Source organism: Papio anubis, chromosome 3, assembly GCF_008728515.1.
Source record: "Papio anubis isolate 15944 chromosome 3, Panubis1.0, whole genome shotgun sequence".
Lineage (NCBI taxonomy): Eukaryota > Metazoa > Chordata > Mammalia > Primates > Cercopithecidae > Papio > Papio anubis.
Genome location: NC_044978.1, coordinates 68,468,197 through 68,484,064, shown reverse-complemented (window position 1 = coordinate 68,484,064; position 15,868 = coordinate 68,468,197). Strand labels below are relative to the sequence as shown.

Here is a 15,868-nt window from a genome sequence, read left to right as displayed (position 1 = left end):
CTCCATCATGTCTTCTTTAAATGCTTAGCCCACTCATCATACTAACTTTGTTTTCATCTTGGCCTTTAACTACTACTAAATGCCTCTCTGCTTCTCTGTCGCCATCTCTTATTCCCTGGAGATCAGAGGTTCTTAACCTTGGCTGTATATTAGAATCACCTGGAGGGCGGTGCTAACAATCCCAAAGTTCGGACCTCACCCCGTGGCAATTAAATCAGCAGTTTTTAAAGCCTTATATGTGATTAGGATGTTTAGGCAAGATTGCAGACCACAGCCATAGAGGCTAGTCCAAACCTCTCCCCTTCTCCTCAAGCCATCAGTCCCCGTACCTGTCTCTCCTAACCTTTTGTCAGGATCAATGTCATCTGATGCCACCCTCCCACCTCCCTTATCTCTGTCTCATACCTTCAGCTTCACCTGTGCACCCATGCTGCTTTTTCTTACTAACACACAGAAGTTTGTATGTTTCACAAGCCTTAAAAACATCCATTCAAAGGTCCAGGGGCACATCTATCCGCTGCTTACCTGAGCCTTCCCCACTTGTGTCCTCCGGAAGCTCCTGAAGGCTCAGCTTCCACTCCAAAGGTGCGTCACAGGGCGTCACTGTGACTGATAATGGAGTATTGTCTTCTTCAACCACAAAGAAATACCTGTGGGAAAGTGGACCAGTTTAGACCGTGGTAACTCTTTCTAACATTTGCAATCAAGACTTACCAGAGAAATAATTTGGTTTTAATTTTGTTTTCATTTTACAAATTTTATAAAATTTTCATAAAATGTCATTGTATTTTCTCTTAACAGAAAATAAAATCGGCTACTTGACACAAAACATGACACGGCATTAACTGTGGAAGTCCAACTGCCTCAAGGATCTGCAACCAGATTTATCATCAACAAATACAGTGTGAAATAAAAGACATTGAACTCAAAGTATTTTGAGTTAAAAATCAACACTTACCTGTTGTCTGGTATTATTTAACACATGCCCTGCCATTGCAAAATGAATCACAACCAAGAAAATTTCCAGGTTTGATGCCCTAAAGGTGCTGTGCTTTCCATACATTTGGTGATAAATTTGTACATTACCTTGAGGGCACTCTGACATAGTTACAACTATTTCAAAAGATCATTTTCACAGCAACCTAGTCCTAAAGTGTATGTTTGTCTCTGGCACTATAATGCTGTATTCACATTTTTACATTAGTGACTTTTATTCACAGCTTTACTATTTCATCTCTTTTTATTTGTTTGTTTTGAGACAGGCTTGCACTGTCTCCCAGGAAGGAGTGCAGTGGCGTGGTCATAGCTCCCTGCAGCCTCAAACTCCTGGGTTCAAATGATCCTCCCACCTCAGTTTCCTGAGTAGCTGCGTCTACAGGTGTGTGCCACCATATCTGGCTGATTTTTAAATTTTTTGTACAGATGGGAGTCTCACTGTGGTGCTCTGACTGGTCTCAAATTCTTGGCCTCCAGTGATCCTCCTGTCTCAGCCTCCCAAAGCACTGGGATTACAAGTGTGAGGCACCATGCCTGGCCCATTTCATATCTTTTTGAATGGCATTATCTAATCACCTTTTGAGAAATACTTTTAAAAAGTAAAGAACACTGTGTCAGTCAGTAGAAAGACACATTCCTCTATCACAGGTTTTCTGTTGAATTAAATAAGTTAATGATTTTAAAACAAAATTTAAAAAATCAAATGTTCTACTCTGTGCTTTCCCCTGAGCCTTTATTGTAATACCTTAAAAAGAATAAAAATATTGCTTAACTATAGAAATACCATATATTCTTACTCCAAATGACTTAGACAGTTTCATTTAATTATCTTTCAAAACCTATAATCTTGCCAATGAGGAAACAGTGGTTTCGATTCTAGCAAGCCCAGAGTTGCTCACTGATTCCATGCAGAGAAAAACAGGCTTTGCCTCCTGTGGACTGAACCTCCTGGATATCTCTTGCCTTCCTCTTCTTTCCATAACCCTGACCAACACTGACCACCCAGCCTCCAACCACAGCTGTCTCCTCTGCTGGTTCCTTCTCACCTCCCTGAACTCTAATGTCGGGAGTGAACCACAGGACTGTGCTTGAACATCTCTTTTCTACCTATGCTCACTCCCTGTGTTACCTCATCCAGGCTCATACAATTAAGGAATTTTTCCCCAAAGCTAAAATCTAAAGCTCCGACAGGACTCTAAGCTGGAAATCACACAGTACATTTGCTTTTTTAGGAGATTCCTCTTGCTGCAGTTTTTGATTTGGAGTTGGTGAAAGTGGATGTATGGGAAACTACTCATTAATTCATCCAACAAACATTCCTTGAGAAGTCTTTGAGACTAAAGAAACAGCATCCCTGAAGAAATGACTTTAAATGTGAGTTGGGGCAAAGGAGTTCTTTTCAGGCAGAGAAAACCACATCCCATGTAGGGTGGGTACGGTTCAGAAACTACAGAAGTCCTTTGAGGTTTGAGCACAGAGAGTTAAATGGGTAGTGACAGGACAAGAGACAGGTGAGGTAGGCAGAAGCCCTGTCACTACAGAGGTTTGTGACTCATACTCACATTTAAAGTTATTTCTTCAGGGATGCTTTTTCCAGCTCACTCTGGATCAGGTCCTCGTATGTATTCTCAGAATGTCCTATACTTTTTACTTTTGGGCACTTATTGTTACTTGTGACTATATAATTATATTATTATTTGATTAATGTCATTTTACTCACAAGGGCCCTGTTAGGGTTCATTTATCACGCTTTTGTGTTCCTAGCAATTAGCACAGATTTTTGCATGTATGTACTTGGTCAACATTTTAAAATATCTGAATTACTAAATGTGTAAATAAAACCTAAGAATCCTAACACCACACTTCTTGTTCTAGCCTGGTTCATATACCTAGAGTCTGCTTCTACCTGAAGACATAGAATCTGAATTGAAATATAAGTACTTCCCCCCTCCACCGCCACCATTCCAAGATGCTTTTTTGGAGATGGAGAATGGCCGGGAGGCAGTTGGCAGACAAATAAAGTGAAGATCCTATAAATGCAAAAGCAACTTATTCATAATACAGTAAAGTTAAACAATCATCTAGACAAAATAGATGATTGAATTGTTTACTGTATGGAAAGTTTAATGTACCATAAGCATTCCTGAACAGAGTGTCGGAAGGCTTAATTTTTAATGCAGTCTACTTTTTGTGAGTAGAATTTTGTCTCTTTGGCCAGATTGCATGGGAGTTATTAACCACATAAACACAATTGAACCTATCTATGTTACAAAGAAATAGATACAACAATATAAGTAGATTGGCTTCATGTGAGTAAAAGAGTGTTCAAAACTTCTTGTTTGATTTTAGGTTTTATGTGAATAGCGGAGCTAACCAACGGCACAGAAAAAAACAATGTCCAAGTTTGTCTATTGCCTTCTGTTCTCATTTCACACAAGGAAGTAGTTTATTTCCCAAACTGTGTCTTAGTAACTTAAACATAGGTCATAGGTGACCTATTACAAATAAAACAATGCTTGCATTCCACAAGATAATCTTTATGCATATAAAGCAGCAGGGAGTCCCTCTTAAGTCAACATTTTCATAGGGAAGCACTTAGATTAGGAATAAATGATAATTTGAATATACTTAACAATTTGATGGTTGCACAATTCTACAGTTGCACAAAGCAACCGTACAAGAGAGTGACAATCAGAGATAACAGGACGTACTCTACATGTTCGAGATATTTACTGGCAAGTGAGGGACACAGAAACATAATAACTAAGGAAACACGGCCCCACATTATAGTGCCAAAGCTGAGGGATAATCACACCATGAGCCATTTAGCGTTTGGAATTTATGTACAAACATAAGAATAATTAATGCATTTGTTGTCTTTTTAAATTTACTGCTGTGAAACTTTATCTGGAATTTCTTTTTTAATTTGGAATATAAACAACATCTATGTGTGCTTATCACTGCATATTTCACACCCAGAAATGAAGTTTCTACTTGTAGCTATAATCCTTTATTAGTATAAGTCTGCTTTTACTAATGTATGTTAACATTTTTTCATATTGTGGATACCAAGGGCCTCAATAATTATTGGTGGAAAAAAGATTAAAAAAAAGAATGAATAAAAGAAAGAAATAAAAATAGAAAATGTTTTATAATGTCTCATAATAAAAACATGGAGCTTTTCTTCAGAAGTGTAATCTCTAAAACAACTCTTAAAGGCAACTTATTTTTAAGAAACTGGAAGACTAAACAAGATGAACTATTTAATTAAGTGATTTGATTACATAATGTGGAATGCTGTATTTAAAGTATACTGCAAAGAAGGCAGTGCACAAGTGCATTTGGGAAATGAAAGTAATTTCTACAGAAAATTTTTGATTTGATTTCACTCACATGTAAATTTCAAAGGACAAAATAATATGAAAAGCCAAACGTGTTCGCAAGAACTCAGTTAATAGTTAAGAATAACTAGAAGTATGAGGACTGCTTTGTATGCCTTTTACTTTTTTCACAGACTCAATTTTAGTCAGGACCGAGACAGTAAGTTCCTTCAATGTAACCATCATTTCCTTTTCTGCCTTTACTCTCATGAATGTCATTTAAAGATTCAAAATTATTTTATATGTTATTGACAAGTCAGTTACTAGTCTAGTGTGGTCATGCAAACAAATAATTTCACTCGAGCAGTGCCAAAATGATATAGTTCACTCTAGTTAATGTATTTTGACTAACCAGATGGAGATATGACTGGGCCATTAAGTGGAAGGGGTTCAGATCACCTCCTTCCATGATTACTGTTAATGAAAACTGAAAAGATGACTAATGATCTGATATACCTCAATCTCTAGAAAATGGGTTATTAATGTTCTGAGACAGTTTAATCCTTTGGCATGTCACTGTATCCCAGGTTAGAAGGAAAAACTGGTTTTGAAATATAATTATCCAAAGATTAACTGTGTGTTCTAAACTTATAAAGGGAGAAAAGAGTTTGAGCACTACAAAGTAGGTAATTTTAAATGTAATTAATTTATAACATATTATTTATATTATTTATATATTTTTTTAAGGGTCAAAACATTTAGAAACTTTATGTGAGCCCAATTTGTTGATGTTGGAGTAAAGGTAAATAAACAGTGTCAGTTTTTATGACTGTTTAGTTTGATTCTCTCAGAATCTGATAATATTTGTTGAAGAAATATTATACTCCTAAAACATAATGCATTAAGTGTGGTATCTCACGCCTGTAATCCCAACACTTTGGGATGCTGAGGCAGGAGGATCACTTGAGCTCAGGAGTTAGAGACCAGCTTGGGCAACATAGTGAGATCCCCATCTCTACTAAAAATTTTAAAAATTTGTGGGGCAAGGTGGCACACACCTACAGTCCCAGCTGTAGGTGTACTCATGAGGCTGAGGCGGGAGGATTGATTCATCCCGGGATGATGAGGCTACAGTGACCCATGATCATGCTACCGCACTGGGCAGACAGAGACCTTGTCTCAAAAACAAAAACAAAACTTAATGCAAATTCTTGAAGAATTATACATATTCATGAAAATTGATTTCATTTTAATCCTACAGAATCCTTCTTAGAAATATCCTACTGTACTGAAAAGAAGAAAATAATCATTCCAAAATATAAGAAGTGCAAGCATTGCCTCCTCCACCCAAAAGGAGATGACAATCAGCAAGAATCAAACAGCCTTTATTTCATAATGAGAAGTTGCACTACCATTTTCCCCCTTACTTACAGAAAATCGGTAATACTCTTCATAGGCTGATATGTAAATTACCTAAACTAGGTCTAAAGGTTACTTTCTTTTTTGGAGGCATCCTTTGTGAGCTTTTTAATAAAGAAAATACTGCAGGGAGAGTACCTTTTAGGTGTATCTCTAAAGAGATAACTGCTAATTTCAGCTCCATCTGGAATTACTGACGAATCATGAAAAAATGCCTTGTCCCGGATCTGCATCTGAAAAAGTTCCTCATCCCGGGTGGGTAACTTCTGGGTCCTTGAGCTGAGTGGAAACAGAAGCCACAGCAGACACCAGTGGAGCAGCACCATCCTGAGGCAACAGAAATGACTGCTTTATTAGTTTTGCAGGCAGACACTCGGGCAAGTCACAGACTTTCTAAAGGGTTAACACTATTTTAGCTTTGATGGAAATTTAGGGACGCATCACGTATTTTGGATACATGCACATGATCTTGAAGGCAACTTTACTACATTTTTTCTTCAAATGACTTCATGATGTTGAGAATAAATTCACTAGAATTTCAGACATTAAAAAGATTTTGAAATGAAAAGACTCTTGCTGCATTAACTTCTCTGGGTATTGAGAGAGAAAATCCTCACTTCATTACAGCAGAAGCCTATATGGACATTGTAGATAACATTGTATCAATGTCTCAAAGCTTGTATGAAAATAATCTCTTAAGGTCAGTTCTTCGAACTATTATAAAAGTTAAACCAATGGTTGGCTGGTATCACTGCTCAGCAGTCAAGTTGCTAATTGCTGATATGGTTGAACTATTACATTCAACGTAAGTCAGAGACTCTTTGAGAACCAGAAAATTATCACTGCTCAATTATTTTTATTCTTTCCTAAAATCTGACTAGGGATTATACATATATAACTCTCTATATAGTATTATGCTTTTTCCAAGATCAAATTTTCTTAAGTCAGGGATTTATAAATCATAAAGTTCATCTCTCTCACAGATTAAGCAATTTATCCAGAATCACAAGATGAGTTATTTGTTGATGTCTAGTTGTTATCAGGTACCAGAATCTTCAACACAACGTTGACATACACACCTCTATCGTTTTAGAAAATGGCCTTGAACCCCTACTCACACATCAAGTCAGAAAGGTGTATATTTGGAACATTTGTCTTAACTTCCAGCAGAGTACTTTCACTAAGTTACGTTTTGGCATTTGTCACTGACTTTCATCAAAGATCCTCTAAGTAATGATGGATCATTCTCTACTGCATCGTTGTAGGGGTGTTGTCAAAGACACTGTCTTCCACATGTCTTGATGTTCCCAACAGAAAGCCCCAGGTAGGCAAGTTCCTTGACATGACAGTCATGAAAAAACTTTGCTTCCTCTGACCATTTGGTACATTTTTTTTTCTCACAGAAAGAAATATGTAAATAATTGTTTTCCTTTACCTCTTGGACTTAACATGCGTCAGGGAATTAAAGCATTAGAGAAATATAGTGTTTTTACACTGAGGTACTTGAAATAGCAAATGTTTGTGATAATTCAAGATGAAGTGAATGCCAGTTTTATTTTTAAATAGACATTACTATAATCAATCTCTAAAACATCATTTGATTTTCATTTTATCTTTCTTTGGATGCTATCAAAAATAGATTCAGATCGCAAAAATATATAGTTTGAAGGAAATAAACATTCTCCTTTTTACAAGGTGGACATGAGAGGTGGATTTTTCACAGCGAGCTTGTGCAAAAAGCATTTTACTTTTTTCCAAATATTCTTTTCTTCTCTGTGTTCTGCGGTTTTCCATACAAAATATCTGCAGTGATTTAGAGCTACTATGTGCAAAGCACTGTGCTAAGTTCACGAGCTGCATTACAACTTTTAGTCCTCACAATAAGCCTGTGAAATAGCTGCTATCCTATGCAAAAATAAACTTCCATTATGTAAGCAGAGAAAGGATATAAACACAGGTGGATCTGACTGCAGAGCCCAATGTTCATCCTCTGTAATAACTCTCCAGAAAGCCATAATAACTTATTATGAGGTTTTTCCTTCCCACTCTTATTTCTTAATTGTATTGCAAGTGTAAGAAAATTCAACTGAGAGCTAAGAAACTTGATGTTTAGTTTCAATTCCTAACTAGATGTGTGATCTTAGGCAATTCACCTAGCCACTCCGGACCTCAGTTTTTTGAAGATTTTGGATGGGTTATCTCTAATGAGTAACGCTTCTGTGACTGAAATAAACTTTTCTTCCTAACAAGCTGGCAGTTTAAGAGTAAGACCAGGCCTTCTTAAGTTGCATGAAGTAATCCAGATGATTGTCAAGGAGAAATCCAAAAGAACTTGGGGATGTCAGTGGGAGCTCATGAGAGTTGCTAACAGTAGGCAAGGGCTATGTCTGCAAAAGATGGCTGGATGGATCAAAATCAAGACTAAGTTGATCTAATCTAACCAAGCAAGGACATGGGGGACTGACCTGAATGGGACCTCCCTCACCGCTCTCTGTCCCTCCCCTCTGCTCCTCTTTTGTTTGGAGCTAACAAAAACAGAAAATCCAAATGACATTTGCTATGCTGCCTCTGTTTAGAAATACCATAGACATGCCACATACAATTGTACCAGTTTATCTCTCTTTGTAGTACCATCCCCAAAACTTGCCTTGTGAGAACAGACGAGGCCAACTAAAGAAGAAAATCTCTTTAGAAATAGCTAGAATTTAGCTTTCTGTACTTGTTAGAAACCTACAGCAAACATGCTACCAGAGCACTTGAAAGCAAGATACACAGGTGTATTTGCCTCAGAGCCACTCAAGGCTTACCTCCTTAGGCCCCATGCTTGCCCACAAAGCTGCCAACCACAGTGCCACAGTATGACTTAGCAGGACCAGCTGCCTAAGGACCCAGGATATCTGGGATATTTAGGTCAGCCCCTGAGTTGGAGAAATAGTGTTGACTGATAGGAACTTTCCCTGCATCCTCAACTGCCCTAGGAAATAACTCTCTTTTTATTAAATCAGATACTTATAAAAAAATGAATTCTGGCTGGGCGCAGTGGCTCACGCCTGTAATCCCAGCACTTTGGGAGGCCAAGGCGGGTAGATCACGAGGTCAGGAGTTTGAGACCAGCCTGGCCAACATGGCAAAACCCCGTCTCTACTAAAAATACAAAAATTAGCTGTGTGTGGTGGCAGGTGCCTGTAATCCCAGCTACTTGGGAGGCTGATGCAGGAGAATCGCTTGAACCCAGACAGTGGAGGTTGTAGTGAGCCAAGATCATGCCACTGCACTCCAGGAAGACTCCATCTCAAAAAAAGAAAAAAAAAAATTCTGAGATAAAAACAATATTAATAAATTTTGTCATGTACATGCCACATGCCAGGCATTCTTCTAAGTTCTTTAAATATATTATTTCATCTAATGCTAGCAACAACACTATAATGTAGGCACTACTCTTTTTTCTCATTTTAAAAATGATCAAAGTGAGACTTAGATCGTAAGGTCAGACAATAAATACTATCCGACACAAAAAACATGAACTATTTATTATAGGTGGCTTAAAATATGGTAAATCTGATTATTATATATTCTCCAATTCAGCTACTTAACAAATGAATATTAGTAAACAAATTCAAGTTATAGGATTATGCAGAGTAAGTGTTGGGAAGCAATTCTCCATGGGTCTCTGTGTTTGTTTTTGCAGAAGTACTTGGGAGCAGAAGTACTGACTGCTTTTGTACCACACTATCTTTTCAAGGATATTTGTATAGTGAGCAGCCTTGGAAGATAAAGCCTCTGGAGCAAACAGCAGGCATGGTTACCACCCATTATAAAAGATTTTATGTCCCTAAATTCAGGGATCCTCTCCTGTAATAAAATCCAAACATGGCCTAGTGCCCTCTGGCCCTGTTTGCATCATCCTGTGGGAAGTGGGGGGTCAGGGAGCCAGTGGAAGAAAATAATGATACTCTGCCTGAGTAATACATCACTGTGAGTAATAAAGTCCTTTGTCTCTGACCCAGGAGTATCATGCCTTCTTCTAGCATCCATGAAACTATGACAGACTAATTTATTAGCTTGCAAGTGGGCTAAAATCTCAAATCTTTCATAGTTTTTGACACTAAGCTTCTATTTATTAGACTATTTTACTGGTTTGCCTACTTTATTGGTTCCGGTATATGTTTTTATTTAGATGATCACCAATAAATAGGTAAGAGACTGAACTTTATCTTTTGCTTTATCAAAAGCATCATATTTCCCAAACTAAAATTCCATCAGGCCACATTTTTTTTTTCTGAAACAGTTTTAACCATCTTAATTGCTATACCAATTATGAGCAAAATACACTTTTCGAAAAAGTTTTAAAAACTAGTATGGACCCCAAACACAGAAATTTATACTCTGTCAGATTCTGGTTCTACAAATATTATCTAATAACATGCAACTACTGTTGGGGAAAAATTTAAATATTAGGGAGCATTGATGGCTTATTCGATTTGGTGAGGTTACAGGCAGAAGTTAAAATGTATTTAAAAGAAGCACTGAATATAGCTAATCAAAAAAATGACGGTGCAGATACATTGTATATATTTTTAGAACTTACATTTGCTGATAAAAATTATTCAAATGGTGGTTTTAAGATTTTACACATTTTCCCCTCCCAATAAAATGTTCTCTTTCAGATACACAGTTTAAGAACTAGTCATTTAGAATAAACAATGAAAATTCATTCTTCTTAAGCAAAAGCCTTAAATTGCTTTATAAGAACAGACTTTTTTCCTAAAATTACAAAAGTGCCCTCTAATGGCATAACTTTTCCTCTCATTTCTTTTTGTTACTTCTAGGTAGACAGAGCTTATCCAGATTTAAACTCTACATTAAATAACATCAATCAGAGTTTCACTTTAAGCACTATTTCTTTTTTCATGGCCATCTGGTGGATGATGTAGGAAATGTGTTTGCACAGCAACAAATCTTGCTATCTTTCTACAACTGAGGCTTTAGTTCAAACATAAGTTGAAAGTTGCTAGGATAATTCCAAATATTTTTATTTTGCTAGGCAGATCAACTTGGCTGCACAGTTATCCACAACCCAGAAGAACTTGGTAGTGTTATTCTGTAACTGAAAAAATTGACTTTGTTTCAATTGAAAAGTGCTAATGAATAAAAGATATAGATGCTAATATATAATTCTGCTATTTTTATGTTGTCAAAGGCCTTCTTCATATTTGGCACAAGTCCTCAGATACTGCTAAAACTGAGGTGAGAAAATAAAAATGATCTAATGATTTGATACCCCTCAATCCTTAGAAAACAGATTATTGGTGATATGATATTTTTCTTTGGAATGCCAATATCCTATTGGTTAAAAGGGGAAATAAAACTGGCCAAAGATTAACCATATAGTCTATACTTACAAAGGTAGAGATGGGTTTGGATAATCCAAAGTAAATAATTAGTTTATATGGTGTATGAATATATACACACACACATATTTTTAGATCAAAAATGTAGAAACATTATGAGTTCGATCAGTTGATATTGGAGTTAAGGCAAATGAGTAGTAGTCCCCAAAGAGAAAACTTTTAAATATAAAAATGGACTATCTGCTGCCCACTTTCTGGTGAGCAGGTAAATACTATACAACTCAAGAGACGTGGAGAAGGGATTCTTTCTAATATTTTAGGACTATGGTGATGGGTACTTGTTCTCCCCTTCATCACCTCCGGTTTTAAAGAAAATGTCAGTGAATAGATTTAAAGCATTTTTATTGCTCTTCAAGGAGTAGGGAGTGGAGCAAATGATGGATAACTGAGCATGTACAAACAATTCTAAGACTTTCTTTAGCATTAATTTGAACTTCATAGTCTATGGAACTTTTAGATAAATTAAACAGTCCAACTGACCTGGCATATCCTTTTCCCACAGACCTGTGGAAATGCTTGTGAATTATAAAATGGTCAGTGACAAGCAAAGTAAAACTTTAAAGGGAGTTTGAGTAATTTATTGTATCAATTAAATGCCCAGAATTACCTCTATCATCACAAAAAAAGCACAACATACCTAAAAAAATTAAACTTGCCCCAGAATGTCTATAGCAGTTCCACTACTGTCATTTTGCAAAATTTATCTGCAATTACATAAGATCAACTAGTCAATTTACTCACCTTGGTTAAACCACTGGTTCAGTTAGCTAACATTTATTATTTGAAATTGTATGAACAGTGATAAGAAATAAATCTGGCTAATTTTTTTTCTTAAAATTCCACTAAATGGTTTTACCACATATAACAATTAAGACTCTTAAGAGCAGACTCTTATTTCAACCACTAGAGAAAGCTTGTCTTTAATATTTACAGACTGCTATTTGGTTATATTATCTGAGCAATTCAAACAATTGCAAATCTGGTAGATATAAAGTTCTTTTGGCCTTTCATGTAATGGTCCAAGGCTCTCAAAATAGAAGACGTGATATAAAGTAAGGCACCGTGACCTTTCTCAAACTGTAGCTTCCTCAGAACAGCAGCCAACAGCTTTACCTACCTGTGATAATATGATCAAAACAAATTCCTCCATCCATTCAACACCAATAAGTTCTTTGCAGAAATGTATAAATGTAGCTGTCAAAAATGTCATCAAGCTCTTACACAAGTTACATATTATAAAATTTAATATCAGCTTCATCAGTATAAAGATAACATAAAGTATAAAATTTGAAAAAATATATAGTATCACTGAGATTCGCATAAAAATTACCTAATGTGCCTGATCATGTGCACGCCACGAAGTTGAAATAAATTTACAATAACAAAAAAGGATGGGCATTCTGATTTACTTGAAGCGAATGTATTGAGAATAAATGGAATCTAATGTTTAATTAAAGAGAGTGGAAAGTGTATGATTATAATTTAGCGAGAATAATTTCAAGCAATAGTCTGCCACAGAGATTTCTGTTATTTTATTTTCCTAAGTGCAAATATTTAGTCTTTTAAATTTCCATTTTTAAACTCAAGGGCATTTGTTTTTGTTTGAATCATTCATGTCACATTTGATAATAAATCTGAAGCATTTGGTCTAGGTGTAAGAAAAACATATATAGCTTTGGTTGGGGGAAGAGCCTTGTGTCTGGTGTTGACTTGCTGGGCAGCAAGCGAAGGGGACTGCACACTTTAATACTGAATGTCCACCATGTGTCAGCGTGAATGTACGGATTCCCTCAAGGCAAAAATGCAACAATCAAAAGTTGAATTCCCAAAAGCTGTTTTATTTTGTTTTCTTTTGCAAGCAATGAAAATGTCTGAAGTTAGTTGTTCTTAAAAATCCAAATCTGTTAAAAATTTGAAGGAAATATAGCTTATTACAGACTGACATTTCCATATTTGAAAAGGGAGAAATAAAGCAGATGGAAGTAAAGGATTCCTGCTCTGCCCTGAGGAGTGGTCTCTGGCACATGCTAGGTGAGCTCTCATTCTGTGATAACATGCCAACTTCTACCCAGCTCAACAAAGTAGAACCGACATTATGTACAGAACTCATGCACTAAAGCTCTCTAAATGCAGGCTGTCAGTGCACAGTGGCATGATTATTAAGGGTTTTAGAGTTCATTATGTCAATAATCTATGGATTAGGGACTTGCACATGCATTTCAACTGCAATCATTCCAACCTCCCTTAGCACTTTTCTAAATGACTGCCAACTTTCCTTCTGGAAGGAAATTAAATTAATATAAAAAAGCAATGTGAAATTAAAACATGCCAAGGATTCGAATAAAGTTTCCATTCTGTCATGCACTCCCTCTGAGTCTCATGATGCAGAGTTCATAACAGGGATAACGTTAGGGCATTCTAATTTAAAAGATGGCCAAGCCTACACAATCCGAATTATCTCAAAGAGGATCAGATTTTAAAGTAAGTAATTTTGTATTCCCATCAATATTAATGCCAATGAGAAGAATAATGAACAATAGAATTGGCCGAAATAAATGTCCCATAGATAGTAGTCTGTAATTCAGGAAGCCAGACCCATTTTAATAAAGAAAGGAGTAAAACTCTTAAAATGTATCAGATGGGTGATTAGAAGATATGACAAAGTTCAAAAGCAGTGTATGGGAGAATGCAAAGAAAAACTCGAACAAAATACTAAATACCTTCTTCCTATCAAAATGTCCTCTACATGTGAAACTGAGATAGCTGGGATAACTTCCATTGTCTTAGGTGATGCTAATGATTCTTAGAAAGCCCCAAAGGAAGGAATAATATGCTTGGTTGCTTTTCTTGCTTTTGTTTGGCAACTAAGCCTTATTTCCTGTTGATCTGCAACAAAATGAAAATGACTTCCTGTGCAACATTCCCCAAAGCAGTTTACAAACTGCATACGTCATTCTCTACTGAAATTTAGCTAAGATGGAGCATGGCAGTGCGCCAGTAGCATTTAGCAACAGCACATATCAGCCTGGAAGGTGAGGCATGAATTGTTGTGGTCAACAAAAAATATTGAGTCCCTGCAGTGTGTAGCACCATAAAAATTTGATTTTTTTATAGCCATTTTATCCAAGAAGTTAACTCTTCAGTAAGTCACTCCACGGATTTCTTAGGATACCAAAACCTAAATATGTCCAAAAGAGCAAAGATGAAGAGAATAAGAGTTTGTCAAGTATTGATGTCATACTCCAAACTCAACTGGGTACTGTGAGGTCTCAAAAAATATATATATTTCAGGAACTTAGAATCTATTTATGGGGCAAAATGTACCTGCCCAGCCAACAGAGTCCAATGTCAGCATTTCCACTCATTTATTATTTTAATTCAATATCTATATAATAAGTTTTTGCTACATGCCAGGTACTCTTCTAGGAATAGTTGTGACCTCAGGAAGTGAGTGTTCTAGTGGTTGTGACAGGCAACACATAAACAGACACACAAGAAAACACCATTGCTGGTAGCTATGCTAAAAATTAAAATAGGCTTGTGTGAAAGTGTGGTGATGGGCTGTTTTAGATTGAGTATTTAGAGAAGTTTTCCTAGAGGAGATGACATTTATGCTGTCATCTGAATGACAATAGGAAGCCAATGAAGCAAATAAATACCAGGAGAAAAAGCATTCTGGGCAGATAAATAGCTGGTGTGAAGGCACTGAGGTTGCACTAAGCATGAGGTATTGACAAAAGGAAAGGACATCAGTGTGGAACAGAGTGGGTGAGGGAAGAATGGAAGACCAAGTAAGTTATCTCGGCACCAAGTATGTGCCAATCACATAAAGATTTACACCCATATTAAGAGGTTTGGATTCTGTTCCAAGTGTGTTGGAAAGGTCCCCACCGCCAACTTTTTTGAGACAGGGTCTTGCTCTGTTGCCAAGGCTGGAGTGCAGTGGTGCAATCATGGCTCACTGCAACCTCTACCTCCTGAGCTCAAGAGATCCTTCCACCTCAGCCTTCTGAGTAGCTGGGACTACAAGTATATGCCACCTTACTCAGCTAGTTTTTAAATTTTTGTATAGAAGGGATCTTGCCATGTTGCCCAGGTTGGTCTCAAACCCCTGGGCTCAGGTGATCCTTCCATCTTGGCCTCCCAAAGTGCTGGAATTACAGGCATGAGTGGAAAGCTCTTTAAGCATGGAAAGGCCATGAAGTGATCCAAGCTTTTTCAGGAATAGCCCTGTCTACTGTGTAGAAAATGAATTTCAGAGAAGAGGTAGTGTTAAAAGCAGAAAACAACTTCATCTTTGTGAAAACAAAAAGATCAGATGAAGGCTACTGCAGTTGTCCATGGTAGAGATGGTAGTTGTTTCAGCTTTGGAGAGGAGATGAGGAATAATGGAAAAATTGGGGATCTGTTTTGCAGTTGGATTGCCAGAATGTGCAGGTAAGTTGGAGGAAGGAAGTGAGGAAAAAAGAAGAATAAAAAATAACACATTGATTGTAGGAACATGCATATGATAAAATGACAAATAGAAAGTAATGCAAAGTTGGAAGAAATGAGAGAAATAAATTAGTCAAACAGAATTTTCAGGTGGCATCTAATAGCCGGAATAGCTGTCTATCTTAGATGCAGTTTTAAAAACTAGTTATTATATTTAAGAAGGTATTAGAAGAGAGGAGAAAAAGAGGAAGGTATTCTCTTTAAATGATGAGAAACATAAATGAGGAA

At 36.7% G+C, this 15,868-nt stretch overlaps 1 protein-coding gene across 3 annotated transcripts in view; it reads right to left on the bottom strand.

Annotated features, from left to right (window-relative positions):
* Nucleotides 1-15,868, bottom strand: part of NDNF (neuron derived neurotrophic factor) — a 42,952-nt gene that overhangs the window by 9,925 nt on the left and 17,159 nt on the right. For all 3 annotated transcript variants that reach the window (XM_031664308.1, XM_031664310.1, XM_031664309.1), the window contains exons 2-3: nt 5,874-6,062; nt 526-650 (exon numbers count right to left, since the gene is read on the bottom strand). In XM_031664308.1, coding sequence (XP_031520168.1) covers nt 526-650; nt 5,874-6,062 — 314 coding nt within the window. The remainder of the gene's footprint in view (nt 1-525; nt 651-5,873; nt 6,063-15,868) is intronic.